The sequence below is a fragment of the Fringilla coelebs genome, assembly GCF_963513975.1.
Source record: "Fringilla coelebs genome assembly, chromosome: 1".
In the NCBI taxonomy this organism is placed as follows: domain Eukaryota; kingdom Metazoa; phylum Chordata; class Aves; order Passeriformes; family Fringillidae; genus Fringilla; species Fringilla coelebs.
The window spans coordinates 54133382-54149112 of record NC_140028.1 but is presented as its reverse complement, the minus strand read 5'-3'; the positions used below and the strand labels follow the sequence as shown (position 1 = coordinate 54149112).

At 36.1% G+C, this 15731-nt stretch overlaps 1 protein-coding gene across 1 annotated transcript in view; it reads right to left on the bottom strand.

Annotated features, from left to right (window-relative positions):
• Window positions 1-15731, bottom strand: part of CEP192 (centrosomal protein 192) — a gene marked incomplete at its 5' end in the record, with an annotated part of 56078 nt that overhangs the window by 6273 nt on the left and 34074 nt on the right. Inside the window, 10 exons of the mRNA XM_084204697.1 lie at window positions 105-226; window positions 3934-4053; window positions 5511-5606; window positions 6446-6525; window positions 7944-8148; window positions 9501-9606; window positions 11372-11495; window positions 11804-11976; window positions 12562-12703; window positions 13913-14022. Of these exons, the coding sequence (XP_084060823.1) occupies window positions 105-226; window positions 3934-4053; window positions 5511-5606; window positions 6446-6525; window positions 7944-8148; window positions 9501-9606; window positions 11372-11495; window positions 11804-11976; window positions 12562-12703; window positions 13913-14022 (1278 nt within the window). The remainder of the gene's footprint in view (window positions 1-104; window positions 227-3933; window positions 4054-5510; window positions 5607-6445; window positions 6526-7943; window positions 8149-9500; window positions 9607-11371; window positions 11496-11803; window positions 11977-12561; window positions 12704-13912; window positions 14023-15731) is intronic.

The window sequence follows — 15731 nt, the reverse complement described above, 5'->3', positions numbered from 1 at the left end:
CCACAGATGTCCCAATGGTAAAAAAGGTTTTGGTTGTGGAATTGGGTTCTACTCCCTTTTGCCCAGCTGCATACACACTCTTGTCAGGTTTTGGCAACACATACCTTATTCTTTTTGGCAGTTCTTCAAAGTAAGCTTTCCTTTCTGGTGTAACTGCGAGCTCAGGTTTTTTAAGGGCACTTGGAGAAGATTTCACAACTGGTGTTTCATTTTCTGCTTTAGTACTCTATTGGCAAAACCAGAGAGGACTGTAAACTTCAAGTTCAAAAGTATTTAAGTATTCAGGAATGGAAGTCGTCCCCCTTACCCAATCCAAGACTTTTTACTTAAAGAATAATCTTTCAGGAGCATGAGAGTCTGGATCATTGAGATGGAAGCAATTAGTTAGGAGGACTACGTCAACAGGCTTCTGTGCTTTATGAATACTTATTTATTACAAGACAGCTCACAACAAACTAGGAGTGCAGGTGGAATCTCAAAAAGGCTGCAAGCAATCAAGACTTTACTAAAAGCCAAAAAAACCCCTCACTTCCTCAGCAGATACTATGCCCACATGCCTCAAGAACAATCAAGCTGGCTAAACAACTGCTCAGAAAGAAGGAAGACATAAATCATCATTATAATCTGAATTCTCAAAACTGCAAAAAGCTTGGTAATAATTTTGTACTATGAACAATACATCCTTCTCAAAGAAAGGCCTCTCCAGAGAGGCAGAAGCAGATAATGCACTATTTGGTATTTTCTGCATTCAGAAATTAGGCCGAAATATTCACCATCACCAAGACCCCCATTTAGGGTATTCTAACACAAGACCAGATCACCCAATGGGAATAACTGGACAAATAACCAATTTCAAATTCTGTGTTGCTTAGTGAATCTTGCCAGATATTCTTTGGAGTCCCCTTGGGTCACAACATCTTAAACAAAGTTAAAGAACCAAAAGAACCTCCTACACTTATGGTTGTACAACATTATGTCAATTTTTGAAATGGTGCTGACGTTTTAGACAAGCAGTTGATTCCCTGATGCAGGGAAGATGGAAAAATTAGATTCATCTTCAATAGAGCTGCTATGACAAACTTGTCTTTTAGACATTCATTTCTTCTATTGAAAGAGCTGCTAATCAGTCTGTCAGAAATAGCAGCAGCCATAAAAAAAAATCTTAATCTTATTTTAAAGAATATATTTTTCAGTTGCAAATAACCCATGAACCCCAGTAGAACCTAATAAAGACAAGAAGGGATTTGCACATGTGTCTTGTTTCAAGAGCTTTTATTTTTCCACATAGTGAAAAACAGTGGGCATCATGCCTCTGTTATCATTCAAATTCTAATTTATCAAAAGGCCATTTGACTGCATGAGAATAAGGTACATTTATAGAAAATGGCCAGAAGCTACCCCAGTCTTTATAAGGGCATCTTGAAATACTGCTTGCTTTACCACAGCCAGTACTGACTTCTGCTGTTTCAAATGAGAGCAGTACATTAACACTCCAAATGGTTACAATTGAGTGCTGCAGTTCCAAAGAGACCTCAGGAACACAGAAATTTCTATAGCTTGAAAATTGGAATTATTTTGCTCACAGAGTTTAAAAAGGTTTTCCCTCTTCTCACTTCTGAGATACACAAAGATGATGAAGCTCTGTGCTGCTGATACTTTCAAACTTATTTAATGTTACTTATGCACATTACTTAACTTTTTGAAGTACATAAACCATGTAAATTAAGAAATGGCATGCATTCAACATTTGTAGTATCTTCGAAAAATAGCAGGGGTTCTTTATAAAGCCCTCAACTATCTACACACTAAAGGAGCAGTCAGGACTTGGATGCTGTCTCAGCCTTGTGCCAGGTGCTTGCTAGCTCACCCAGAAGGGACCAATAGTTAGACCCAAATACCAGTCCAAAACTCCTGTGCACAATACTCATTTTCAGCTCAATGATCTTCAAAAAGCCTTCAGTAGCAACTCCCAGCAGCAGGAACAAATATTCCTCAGGAAAAGAGAAAACTAAGTTTGAATGACCAGCACTGAGAGGCTGGGGCTGCAGAGCACACAGAGAATCCCTCCTTCCTTCTGTCTCTCTGACTGGTTTTGGGGACATGATGATCTGAACTCCTGACTAGAGTTTCCAATGGTGAGGACTGCAGACACATATAGAGCATAATCAAAATTACTTTGTCAAATAATTTGTTAGGAAAAAGACTAAAGTGGTAGGTGCCACTGATTTTCCTAACTTAATGTTGCTCTTTTAGTTCCTTCCTGAGCTCTTTCAAATGTTTCATTTCTTCTGAAGTGGTGCTGTAAATAAACATCACTCAGTCACTCTGAACGACAGTCAGTTACTCTTCCCACTTCACTCTATCAAAAGTCACATTAACCACAGCTGTAGCCCCCTGCCTCAGCAAAGCCACCAGATTCCAAGTCCTTTTCAAAGTTTTAGTAACACTGCCTAACTCTTGATCCTGAGAAGGTAACAGATTATGATTCACTTGTCTTGCCTTCTCAACTACAAGCTGCAACACCCTAAATGTTCCGTGTTGATCCCTCTTCTGAACAGATGTATGGTTCCCTACCTAGTTGATAAATACAGTACTTCCTTTTCAAATCTTTCTGAAAATGATCGTGATATGCATTTCAAGTATTTTCTACAAACTTTTTTCCCATGTGCAGAAATGCTATCAAGATCTAATTGTTAACAGCTCTGAAAAAAATCAAGAACAAATCTGACACAGTAGTTCAAACACATTAATATCAAGTCATGCTGCTCAAAGATCTACACAACTCTGACAACTAGTCACGTTTTAAGAACAGACTTCCTTAAAACTCTAGAGTTCTGTTGAAGAATTAATCTTCTCCACATTTCAACTAGCTTTAAAAAGACAAATGATTTAGATGTTTTCCTCATTTTCAGGAAAATCAGACCAAAGAATTTGATGTAAACTTAATAAAAAACCCTCTAAATCCAAACATTATACAGAACAAAAATCAGAAGTTATTTAATATAAACCTTTTTACAAGTACTCTTTCAACACAATTAATTTGGAAAAAACAAGGAACCTACAAAATAAATGTAAGTACCTCAGCAAGAAGGATAAGTAAAGTTTCTACTACTGAAGCATGCTTAATACTCCAAAGAAAGTTCCCAAATCTTTGAGTGGACTTCTTAGAAGAATAAGTCAAACCTTCCGAAGGGAACAGCAAAGCATAGATAGCAATCATGCCATACTGAATGTGCAAAGCTCTTCACATTCAGCTTATTTAACTGATCATTACAATTAATTCTTGCTTATAATAATAAATCCTCTGTCCTAGGTAAATTCCTCTTGTCCAGATGGGATAAAAAGCAAGGTAAGGAGAGAGAGCACAGAAAACCAGTTGCAACTCCCAACCCACTTCTTCCAAGCCTTACCATAAAGTTTGAGCTGAGGAACAACACAAAGTTAGCAAAGGGAAGCTCAAACCAGTTGCTCCCATGTATAAATTTCACAATTATCCCCACCTACATTGTTACTCTGATAAAATACTGAAGCAGGTTTTATTAGAGACACAAACATCCATTTCCAAGATGGATATTTGAAAATTCCAAAACTGCATTGACTTATGTATTATAGCAAAGGTCAATTACTTCACTACTTATTTATAAAAATAAAGCTGGCAAGCAAAAAAACAACAAAAAAACCTGATAGAAATATCTTTGTCTACAGAAACAATTCCCCTAGAATGTAAATTTGTCTCTACTCTCTTTGAGCTAAATGAAGTTTTATATCATAAATGGCAAAAAATAATGCATTATCACATAAGGAAGAGGAACATAAAGAAAAAAATACAATTTAACCCAGCAAAAATACTAGCAGGGTAGTAGTGTATAGTAAAATCAAAATGTTATCAAAAATTTGTGCTCAAGACAGTGTTTATAGCTTTTATATACTCACATTTCCAGAAAGCTGAAATTTTAATTTGTGTTTTCTACTGGGATTTCCAACTGAGTAATACTCAAGGTCCCAGAACTGGGAGTAATCTCCTTTATCTCTAGGTGAAAAAATTACAGCAACCTGCAAAAAAATAAAAAAAAAAAAAGGAAAATTTTGCAGAATACTAATAATCTTCAGAATCTTCACAATTTTACCTGTACACAGTTATGGTTCAGCCAGCACAAAATTTACACACGACAGAACACACATGGCACACACAGGTGATCTTGCAGAAAACTATACAACTAGCTAGTCCTCCTCTGCCATAATAATGGAGATAACAGAAAAAATGGATGAAATATGTTGTGCAAGCAGTTTTGAACAAAACTTGAGTTCAGATAATCTGCTTTAAGATGGCACAATTATTTCTGTTAGTAAAATGGAGAGAAAGGGGATGAGGAAGAGAAGTATGTGCACCTGAAAAAACTTCCTTCATCTGGTAAATAAGCTGTGAACAACTCAACTCCTCCAGCTCCAAATCTGTATGTATACTGCACTACAATTATTAGAAGGCCTAAAATTTAAACCAACTTGCAACCTATGAATTTGATCATCCTTAAAGATCGCCTATGTAACAAAGGCTTATCTCCATATAGTGTTGTACCAGGTAAATTCAGGAATAAACTTTCAGAACTGAGGTTGAGGGAAGAAGAGAAAGAGAGCAGCAGATTAGAATAGACCACTACAACTATATCTAATTAGCCAATCATGATATCTACTGCAGAAAAACAGCCAGCCATGATAGCACTGTACCTTATCAGCTCTAGCCTACAGCCTGGCATGCCAGTGATGTAAATGTTATTCAAATAGGCCTGAACTAAGATTGCTAAGGTAAATACAATTGTTTAAATCGAAATAATGGCTTGCAATATTATGAAATTACTATGAAACTTGACAGGAATAGGTTTTTTATTCTTGTAAATAGATTACAAATTGCATCTCTATGGAAACAATAATTATCCATAACAATGAAAAGATAGGTGTTAATGAAGATGAAAAGATAAAACTGAAGTAGCATTGTGAGAGAACATGAGGGAGGAAAGACCCTTACTAATCCATTCAGTCTATCCTTGGATGTGCTTTATAATTGTGGTTATGAAACCCTCTACTGGCCAGGAGATAAAATTGCAAGTCCAATGAAACCAACTTTACAGCTGTCCCTGAACAAGTATATCAAGAATGCTTCAAGGAAGGGAATCAGGTGCTTACACCAGTTTTGTAACAACCCAGGATTATTTGCCATTTTCTTCTGGAATTTTACAAAACATTTAAAATAATTTTCTCTTCTAAAATAATTTGTCCTTAAAAGCCCCCAAAGAGGAACACAAACACACCACCACTTTGAAATCAAACTACTTTGATTGCATGAATTCTTAGAATCAACTCTGCTGAATTAAGCTGATGCAGAATATCTGACACACTCCAGGGCCCAGTACTGAAAACATTTTATCATTATCAAATAACATTTATTTCTCATTTAAGATCTTATTTTGCAATTGAGATACACTAATATGCCTGGAATATTTATAAATGTTTACCTTTTCTTGTCCGTGAACGTCGAGGGTACCAGAAACGTGGGAAAATCCGAAAGCAGAGTAAGGAACCCTATAAACAGAGCCACTTCCATCCACACCCTGCAAATCAACTGATGAGTCAGATTTGAAGGGAAAGGAAAAAAATAGCCTGAAACCACACAATACACCCACACACACACCCCCCCTGCAGAAGACTGAGGAAAACACACCCAATTAAGGTACTTTTAAGTAAAGAATTGAAACTGACTCCCTAAAAGCAAATTAATAAAGACTGAAACTACCAAATCCAATCACCACTACTAATGACTTACAGTTCAGAGGTGGTGCACTGGCTGGAACATGACATACTCAGTCCCACAGGTACTGGCAAGGGGGCTACACAATCATTTTTCATCATTTCACAACAACAGAGCATAATAATAATTCTAGCATAAAATCCAAAATCATCACAGCATTTCAGACTATCAAGCATTTACAAATATCAACATCTAGACACAGGCAACAGCACTGTAATTAAAATAACCTTGACCTAACTCAAATTTCTACACAGATACCACATACAGTGCAATTTCAGCAGCATAAGTCTGGAACAAGACAGGTCTGGCATTCTGCAGCCAAAAAGAGACACCTATCTTTCATTTATGCTTGATTACTTAATAGAATCTAGATGATGACACTGTATGAGCACAAGCAAACTCTGTAAAGCAGTAAGTGAAGCACAAACTGTACCACAGAGCACTGATTGATTCATAGTCAGGGAGCATATTAGGGATGAAAAAAAGGAGCAAAACATTTCCCTGATATGGACAGAGGAAAAAAACCTTTGTAACTGAGGTCATGCTCAAATATACATTCTTCCTTGAGAGGCAGCAGGGAGAGAGAAGTTAAAATAAAATCCAGGGATTTGCATAAAACTCCCAATGCAAGCATTCACTCACTTTAATATAGGGTGGTGCAAAAGATGATAATTTCCACTTCAGATTTTCATTCCCTTTATTCTCAATTTCCAGGTAATTTTCTAAAAGAGAAATAACAGACCAGCATACTAAACATCTTTGTTCAAGCATCCCTGGTGTAAAGAGTTAGCAGAAACTGTGTCTCTAGATGAACACAAGTTTAGTGGAAACAGTTTTCATTGTAACAAATCTCAAGAGCAGACCTAAACAAAGCACACTGTCATAAAATTTGTAGAAGCTTATACACAAGAAATTAGACTCCATCAGTAAATCCCCAAAAGATATCCAACTCCTTCCCAAGATAATATATGATTATTCAGAGACAAAACACAGTATTCCAGTCTGGGACCAAATAAACTTGTATCAAATAATGTGTTTTGTCACTCAGCATGCACATAATATGTGTCTCTTGGCAAGAAATTAATAGGACAAGATCATCTCAGTCTAGAATAGCACTTAAAAAAGTTTAAGTTGCAGACATAAATTATATAGGAAATATATAAACACCAAAGTATTATATTTCAATCCTTTAATAATTTAAGCAAAAAACCCCAAGATATAATTGATAAATTAATTCTTGAAAGTCCTCAAGTCTGCTGGAAAAAAAATTAGTGGCAATGGATCATTAAGAAAAACCTTCATTACCTAAAAAAATAAGTACTACCAAAAAAACCTGGTATGAAGATAACAGAATGAGAGTTCCATTGAGTTACTTTGAGAATTTTAAGCATTACTGGAACTAAAAGTACAGTCCAAGCATTTCAGACTCCATTATCTACCCTGTCCTCCTCAATCACTATGTACCAAGACAAGGACAGCCAACCTCATAGCTGACACTCCTATTGTCTTTAGGAAGAGCTTTTATTTCCCTGCTAAACACAGACAGATTGGCCTCATCTCTTATGGGTATAAATGCAGATGAGAAGGGATCTACTGCAAAGGTGCCTGAGCCAGAAGAGCTTCAAGTAGACACAGTAACCTTTTAACAGTCTCTTTTCCCAGGCACAGCGTAGCTGCATTCATCACAGAGGCAACTGATTTGCCTGTACACAAACCTATCTGTGGAAAAAAAGGTGTGACTATACTGTCTAAAGAGAACTGGGGGAAAAAAAAAAAACAGAAAAAAACATCCTAAAAAAAAAACAACAACACAACAACACAACTACAAAAACAAACAATCAAAAATCCCAAAACAATCAAAACAAAACAAAAACAAGAAACCCCAAACCCAACCCAACAATAACAAAAAACCTCCAAAACCCCCAAAAAACCAAAACACAGCCCAAAAAAACCCAAAAACCCGAAGACCATTTCAAACTAAAGGTAGAAGTGAGGAATTGGTCATTCACACTTATTAGTGTGAATTAAGAGAACAAAACCAAAGTCAAGGCACTAAAATTCCCAAACATGCAATATAGTACACAAAGCCTCTGATCACAAGATACTACAGACACTCTATTTAATAAATAATTCCTCTTACCTGAGCTTTGACCAGGTATTGTTTTAGGAAAAACAATGTTTCTGTTCTTTATGTCCATTTCTATTAGAGGGAACCTGGGGAGAGGCTTTGGCCTATCAACAGTGGGATTTTCAGACTGTGGAGCAATTATGTCATGTCTTCTACATGGAAAGTCTGATCCAGACATGCTCTGTGTGACAGCCTCTTGAATAAGCACTTTAATAAACTATTACACAATTGGAAGAAAAACAAAGTTTGAAACAGTGAATACTGATATATCAGTAAGTCAAACTATTTAGCTTACACATGAGAGCTTATGTTCAGCTTTACATTTCAACAAAGGAAAGCTCTCATACATTACATCACCAGATCTTCTCCAACCTCAAAAGCTTAAAGGTTCTAGAACAAGTCTAATTTAGGAGAAAAGGAACATTCACTGAAAATTTGCTATCTAAGCATTTTAGTTCAACAGGAATAATAATTTCAACAAGTTTAACTGACAATTCCTACAACATTCTCTGTTGCAGATAATGGAAACAGAGCTGCCTCATTCAGAAGGAGCTTTGTGTTCCTTCCCTTTTGCTACATAATTAGAAATTTTAAAAGTTTCAATTAATGCTAGTAAAACCTTAGCATGCTTTTTGCTGATTTGGAGAGGTAGCAAATAAATGACAAAAGCATTATTAACTACCAGATTTCCTATAATTTGATGGGTTTTGCTACATTCTCTACACTTGTCCTTACAGATTTCTTAAATCCTTTTCTCATATTGTAGAACATAACATAGTTAATGCCTTCTCAACAGCTTTCCTGTTTATTTGGGTTTTTTGAAGGCAATTTCCAATTCTGTATCATACCTCACACTCCCCTCCATGCAAAAGCAAAGTAGATACAGTTTTACCCTTTCAGTGTCTATTTCTCTCTCCATGCATTGTTACAAGTAACTCAAAACATACATTGACTGTAAAAATAAGAAAAAAAGTCTCTTTCTTTAGTAGAAATTACCAAGGAGTCCTTCTGCTCTTACATGGAAAAAAGAAAAACTGTTGGCTTCATAAATGTTATTTCTATGCCTCAATTTTATCAGGGAAATGTCTTGGATTAAAACCCATGAAGAGGCAGAACCTGTTCTAGACATTCTTTATCACAGACCTGTCATCCAGAAGGTCAAGTTTACCTTAAGGGAGCTCAAAAGGAGCTATGGTGACTTGTCCAATACCCTCTTGTAACTTCTTTTATTTTACAATATGATACAAACTACTTTTGTGTGTGCACATCTATATATATATATATTTTTTAAGTGTTTTAGAAAATTATGCATAAGGCAGTGGTGGGTGCAAATTTGTTGGAAATTTAGTTAGTGTTCACATCATATATTTCTTCAGAGATGAATGAACCAAAAATCAGTTTAAAAAATGGCATCTTAACTAATTTTCTTTATGAGAACTTTACAAATTTTTAAGAATAATGGAAGTTGACAGAGCTGCTGACTCAAATCTACAAGCTCTTAGCAACTTTATTAGAAGTGACAAAGTAAAATAAAAAGTTGTAATCTGAAGTCTCAAGTAAACCACATACCTTTAGTCCATTATCACAATGGATATAGATTAGGCCACTCCAAGGAATTAATATGGGCCTTGTGGCAAGTGATGGATTAGGACTCACTAGAATTAGTGTACTGCCCCTGAAAAAAATTTTAAAAAAAATCAACATACATGAGTCTCATAGTAGAATCAGCATCTATAACATCTGTCACTAGCCCACCCCAAAAAATTATGCACTTTTAAGATAGCAAGTGAAGATGCTCTCCAGATAAATCTAAGGTAGTCAGATATGCCATATATTCAGCTTTAATAGTCATGATCCCAGGATCTACTTTTACCATCACTGACAAATCAGATCACCTCTTTTCATGGCCTAACTCAGTTCAAGGATTCTGCAGGCTCCAGCCCTCGCAGTGCAGAGTATAAAATATTCTGGCTGGCTCCTATTGGGACAGGTTGACTGCCCTTGGCATTGTGAGGAGATGGTCATGACAAATAGAAAGCTGGGCAAGTGTAGCGTGCTGTGCTTAAGTCAGCTGTTCCCACGGGTCTGCTTCCTACTTGCAGACCTCTGTTCTTGATCCAAACTACTTACTTGGACCCAAAACGTGAGGATTCTGCTCATTCTTTTCCAGTGAACACATTTTAGAATTCTACACTGCAAGAAAATTGCTTGCAGAAGGCCTTCAATACCCTCTTTGTAAGAAATCATACAGACCATCTTGAATTTGGTGTATGAGACACTCAGTATGCCCTTACTTTCACAGCTACTGCAAAGTCATTCATTGTTACTGCTTTTTGAGACTATTTTTCTTGGCACTGACTGAATCTGCAATGAGTGGCAGATATCCTAGCCCTTCCATGGAACTCTATTTTGTTCTCACTAGTGATGAAAGTTTCCCAGAAATTTACATCTACATGAATATGAAATTAAGTGTTTAAAATGCAATCAGCGAGGCAGGACTGAAGAGAAAGTATTTTGGGTGAATATCTTCAGAGTTAACGCAACTACTGACATATAATTGTGAAAGCAAAACCTATTTTTTGGTGGGAGACTTTTTTTTTTTGGAAGATGAGAATAGTTTAATAACAGGGTCTTGAAGCTGTTCTGAAGTGAACCTTAAATAACACCAGAAATTTAGAAGGGAGAGGTGAGCAGACCTTTCAGGCATAAATTGTGGAAGTCTTTGCTGCCATATGTGAAAAGTCTTATATACAAATACAATGATATTATGACTACTTTAATACCCTAATTAAGGCAAGGGCACCTCCCACTGGCTTGCCATTATTTTCAGACCTACAGATACTGAGAAGCCAAAAGTTAAATGGCAAAACCCAGTTTCCTCAAAATAAAAAGAATCCCAAAATCAAGTTGTGAGGAATATCAGCACATTTGCTAAAGAAAATTCCTAAGTCCCCAGAAGAGAAGCCTTCTATAAGAATTGTTATTTTCAGGGTTGCTTCTTGGTTGTGTAAGGGAAGGAAGAGTTTTTTTTGTTTTTAAATGCACAGCTAAATTTTAAACAAAAAACTACAGTGAAAACAGATTTTTAAATCTTCAGCTTCACTGGCTATTCAATTAAAAAACTATGCAATAATAATAGTACTTCCAGGCACAGAAAAATACTGGCCTCGAGGTAATTTTACTCATGACAGAAGAACATTCACATAACACACAACTGTAAAAGGATAAGGTCACAAAAAGAGCTGGATTTGCATGTTAGTTGACAAAAAGTCTATACCCTGGAACTAAAATAGTTTCAGGGTACAGTCTAAGCAAACTGAAGTAAATCCCTAAAAACCAACTAAAATTCCTAAACTAGTTGCACACTTCAACTAAAAATAAATTCCTCCAAAACCCCACCACACTTTCACCCATAAAGGAACTTATGGAAATATACTTACCCTGGTTCAACATCTCCATGTTGTGGTGTTACAGTAAGGAAGTGAGCTGGCCATGAAAGTTCAAATGCCAACATACTATTGGAATTGTTGAGAATTTGTACACGTCTAGTATCTGCTGCTTCACCTGTAACACAAAAAAAAAGTTATCACATAGAAAAATACACAAAAATGCCCAAGATACAGAGATGCAGCAATGAAAATAAAGCATTTTTGGCCCTAATGTTACCTTCACATTACTTTAAAACCTTCGTGGGTATGCAGTGCATTCTGTATCTATACACAGAGCACATAATCTCTGATGATTTATCCAAAACTGTGCTCAAATCAAGTCTGCATAAAGATTACTGGCCAATCCACACTTACAAACATCTTATGCAGTACAGTTATCTTAATACTCAAGTGGCTATTTCATTAACTTCAAAAAATACTGACCAAGAGAAGGAGATGTCAAAGTCAAATACTCAGGTGTAACAGCCCAAGTCTGTTGAGCATCTGATTTATTCTGAGTTAGATCCTTAGTTTTTGCAGATAAAGAAGTACCCTGAGGTCCTTTAACAGGAAGAACATCCAAAGTTGCAGCAGTATGTGTGCCAAAGTTCTCCAACCTGAAAATAAGACTGCATTAGGCAAAACCAGTAAAAAAAACCTCATGATGAATTATAACAGCCTACTCTTAGTACTTCTCAAAATTTTATTATTGAAGTACAAAACTTTTTACATGGACCCTCAATTTAATTCAATTCTCCATTAAGTATAAAACAATCTGGCAGCTACACCAGGACACAGCTTTTTCACAGAATGTTTGGAAATGGCAGGTACCATTTAGAATGAGAAGAACTAAAACAATTCTCTTCAGAAGATAATAATATAAAATAATTTTAAAACATATATAGAGAAAACAAGGACTGCAAAGAGAAATAAGGCAATTCAAGTTGAGTTTCACAGCATGCTATGCAACACATTGTGGGGATCAGGAGGGACCTGTGGAGACCACCCAGTCCAACATCCCTGCACAAAGGAGGGGCAGCTATACCAGGCAGTTCACAACATTGCTCAGCCAGATTTCTGATTTCTTCAGAGATGAAAACTTCACAGCCACCCTGAGCAACCTGCTCCAATGCCTAACCACCCTCACAAGAAAAAAAAAAACACAATTACATACATATAATTATTAATTATGGTTCCAATACCTGCCCAATTCCAATTGGGGTCCAGTAGACTGCTGAAAGCCATCCTGATCACAAGTGGAATATCCAACCACAGAAAGGAGAACCTTTTGCATATTTGCATAGAAAAGATGGATATCATTTGTCTCTCGTGGGACATCACATACTAAAAATGAGAGTAATAGAGAAATTCTAGTAAGAAAAATTCTATAATATTCAGAAATTACACCACAGAGATTTAAGACATAGACCTAGTTAATAATCCATCAGCTAAGAAATCCTAGATCATTCCAAAACTACTTCTTACAAGTTTAGTTATCAGGTGTAGCTCAACACTAACATCAAATACAATATATAAATCTGAATACTTTAAAACTTTTTATTATAAGATATAATAAATATGACATACAAAACAATAAATATAAAAAGGATATTATATAATTTCTACCTTTACACAAATGCTATATACTAATTTGATTCTATGCCAAATTAGAGTTGGCTTTTACTTTTTTCTCCAACACTGGCGTAACAACTTCAAAGGATACTCCAGAATCCAAATATCTAATGTTCACCAGGATTTCACCTCAACTAAAATGAATGACTAAAAAAATCTTTACTTTTCCAAGTAAAGACAATATACAATTCATAGGGAAAGAAACAGACCACATTTATTCAGGTGTAGTAGCCTTAGGACAGTAAGTAATTCCATATGTGAATATAACTAGCTCAAGAATAGGGTTTCACAGTAAATTTCTTCATGACAATTATGGGACAGAACACTTGGGGGGTGCTTTAAGGAACCCTTTACAATATACCGTATTCTTATTAATGCATTTCTTACTAACAAGCAGAAGAAAAATCTACTAAATTTAGGAAGGAAAAGAAATATATATTTTGGTATCAGCCAAGTTGCCTGCCTCTCAATCTTCAAATATATCTGTCTAAAACAAACTAAATCTTTCCCAATACTTAATAAGGCAAATACTTTCCAAATAAACAAATACTTTCCAAATAGCATTTTTAATGCTATTATATTTACAGACTGGGGTTTCATGTTCCTAGGAGAAAATTGCAAAAAATCATTTAAATAAATAGATACTGAATGAAAAAAGGCACATTCTGTTGTGATGGGTTGATCCTGGCTGGATGCCAGGTGCCCACCAAAGCCATTCTATCACACTCCTCCTCAGCTGGACTGGAGAAAGAAAATGCAACAAAGCTTTGCCCAGTACAACTGTCCAAATTCAGAATTTTTCTTCTACATTTATTTAAAAAAAAAAAAAAGTGAAAAAGTAACTAGGATTCAAGCCAAAAGCACATTTGCCACACAGAAACAAGTATTATATATTTTTTTTTTAAGCAGTCATAGTCTTACCTTCTGTCACAAGCTGCTCCCCTTGAAATTCCTCATCAAACACAGCTTTTCTCACTAAGTTGTTTTCTGGGATGATGCGTTTTTCTACCTCAGCTTTATACATCACAGCTCTGTTAGAGGTAAACAGAACTCATTAAATTAAACAAAGTACTAGAAACAACAAATTGAAAAGATTGATACGAATCCTAAGAATCCAGCATAATTTTCACTTCATCATTTCTTGACTACACCAAGCTCAAATCTGGGAGCATCCATTTAAAACTGAAGTCTTTTCACAGTCTTAAAATGGTTAAAGAAATACCTGCTCTATTGCTGCAGAGTAAAAGGAAACACTGAAATAATGGTTGCCATATGTTTGTCTTTCCATACTTGTTCCCTGCTGTCAGTCACACCTACCTAGATTTTTGATAAGTACATCAGACATCTGAGTGATGTTTCAATCACCACAGGAAGCAGGAGAATGCTATTTTGGTTACAAGTGAAAGTCTTTTGAGAGGAAAAATTGACTAGTCAATGTCAGAGTGGCAGCAGGTGCCAGCCAACAACAGGAACACAGAGCCAAGGAGCATGACTGTCAACAGAAGAGAAAAGACTGGGAGGCACAGGGATATAAATAGTCCTGGGAAAAATGGGAAGCTACAGGTCAGCAAGAGGAAATCTGGCACTCAGATAAGGTCAGGGCCATGGAGGAGGAAAGAATACCTGAGCACTACTAACTCTCAAGTCTAAGTTACTTACTGGTCTGCTGACTATATATAATTTTGGAGTAAGGAACTTGGGGAGCAAACTGGCAGATGAGGCAGAGTATTCATTTCACATTCCTGCCCCTAAGTCCCAAATCATGCTCTCATCTAGTGCATAATTACAGAACGGGGTTGGACCGGCTTGGAGAACTCAGTCATTGCAAGAAGTACACATCTCTTTCAAGTTATCAAGGGAGATTTCAGAAAAACTCCCACCAAGAACCAACCAGCTAGACCACTACTTTCAAGAACAATATGCCAGCCTACTGACTAATAAAATCAACAAGTAATTTTGCATACATAACAACATCCAGAATCTGCATTTAAAAAACAAGAAGTTTCCAATAATACCTATATAGTTGTATTCAGCTTCTAGATGGGTTTTCTGTTGATCTGTAGACCAAAACTGTTCCCTAAGTACTTCATCCCTTTAAGGAGGATTCCAAGATAAAGAGCATTGCCTCACACAAAACAATTCATATGAAAAACCAGGAACAAGCATCTTCTAAGATATCTGTCAAGGTCAGGAACTCCGCTATTCCACGAGCTTTTTATTCAAAGCCATGCAGTAAAATCCAGCCATGTTTAACACTTCATTTGGATAAGAATATACACAATGACTATCATACAGTGTCAGGCAATGGCATTTAAAAGCAATAATGAAATAACGCTGTTTTGAAGTTTTGCACTGAATTATGATTATCAGCACCTTACTGCTCTACCTAGTCTGAACATTGTGCATTACACTGAACCCCATGGACAGCACAAGTCACAAGTGCCACTTATGTCACTGAAAGCAGAATATGCCATTTCTATGTGTTTGAGTTACACAAACTAAAATGCAGAATAACATGGCCACTATTTAAGATCAGCAAGGTACTCTCAACAAGTTTCCTTTGTGTGTCATGAGCATATATGAATGTTATTTTTCTCATATACACATCTACTCAAACACATTCTTTGTCAACAGAATTCAGCAAACCAAGGCATGAACTTTGTTCGAAACTTAATACTCCTGGATTTTAGTACTATTCTCTTCATGAGCCTTTTCTTTAAAAATTAAAGTTACATACACA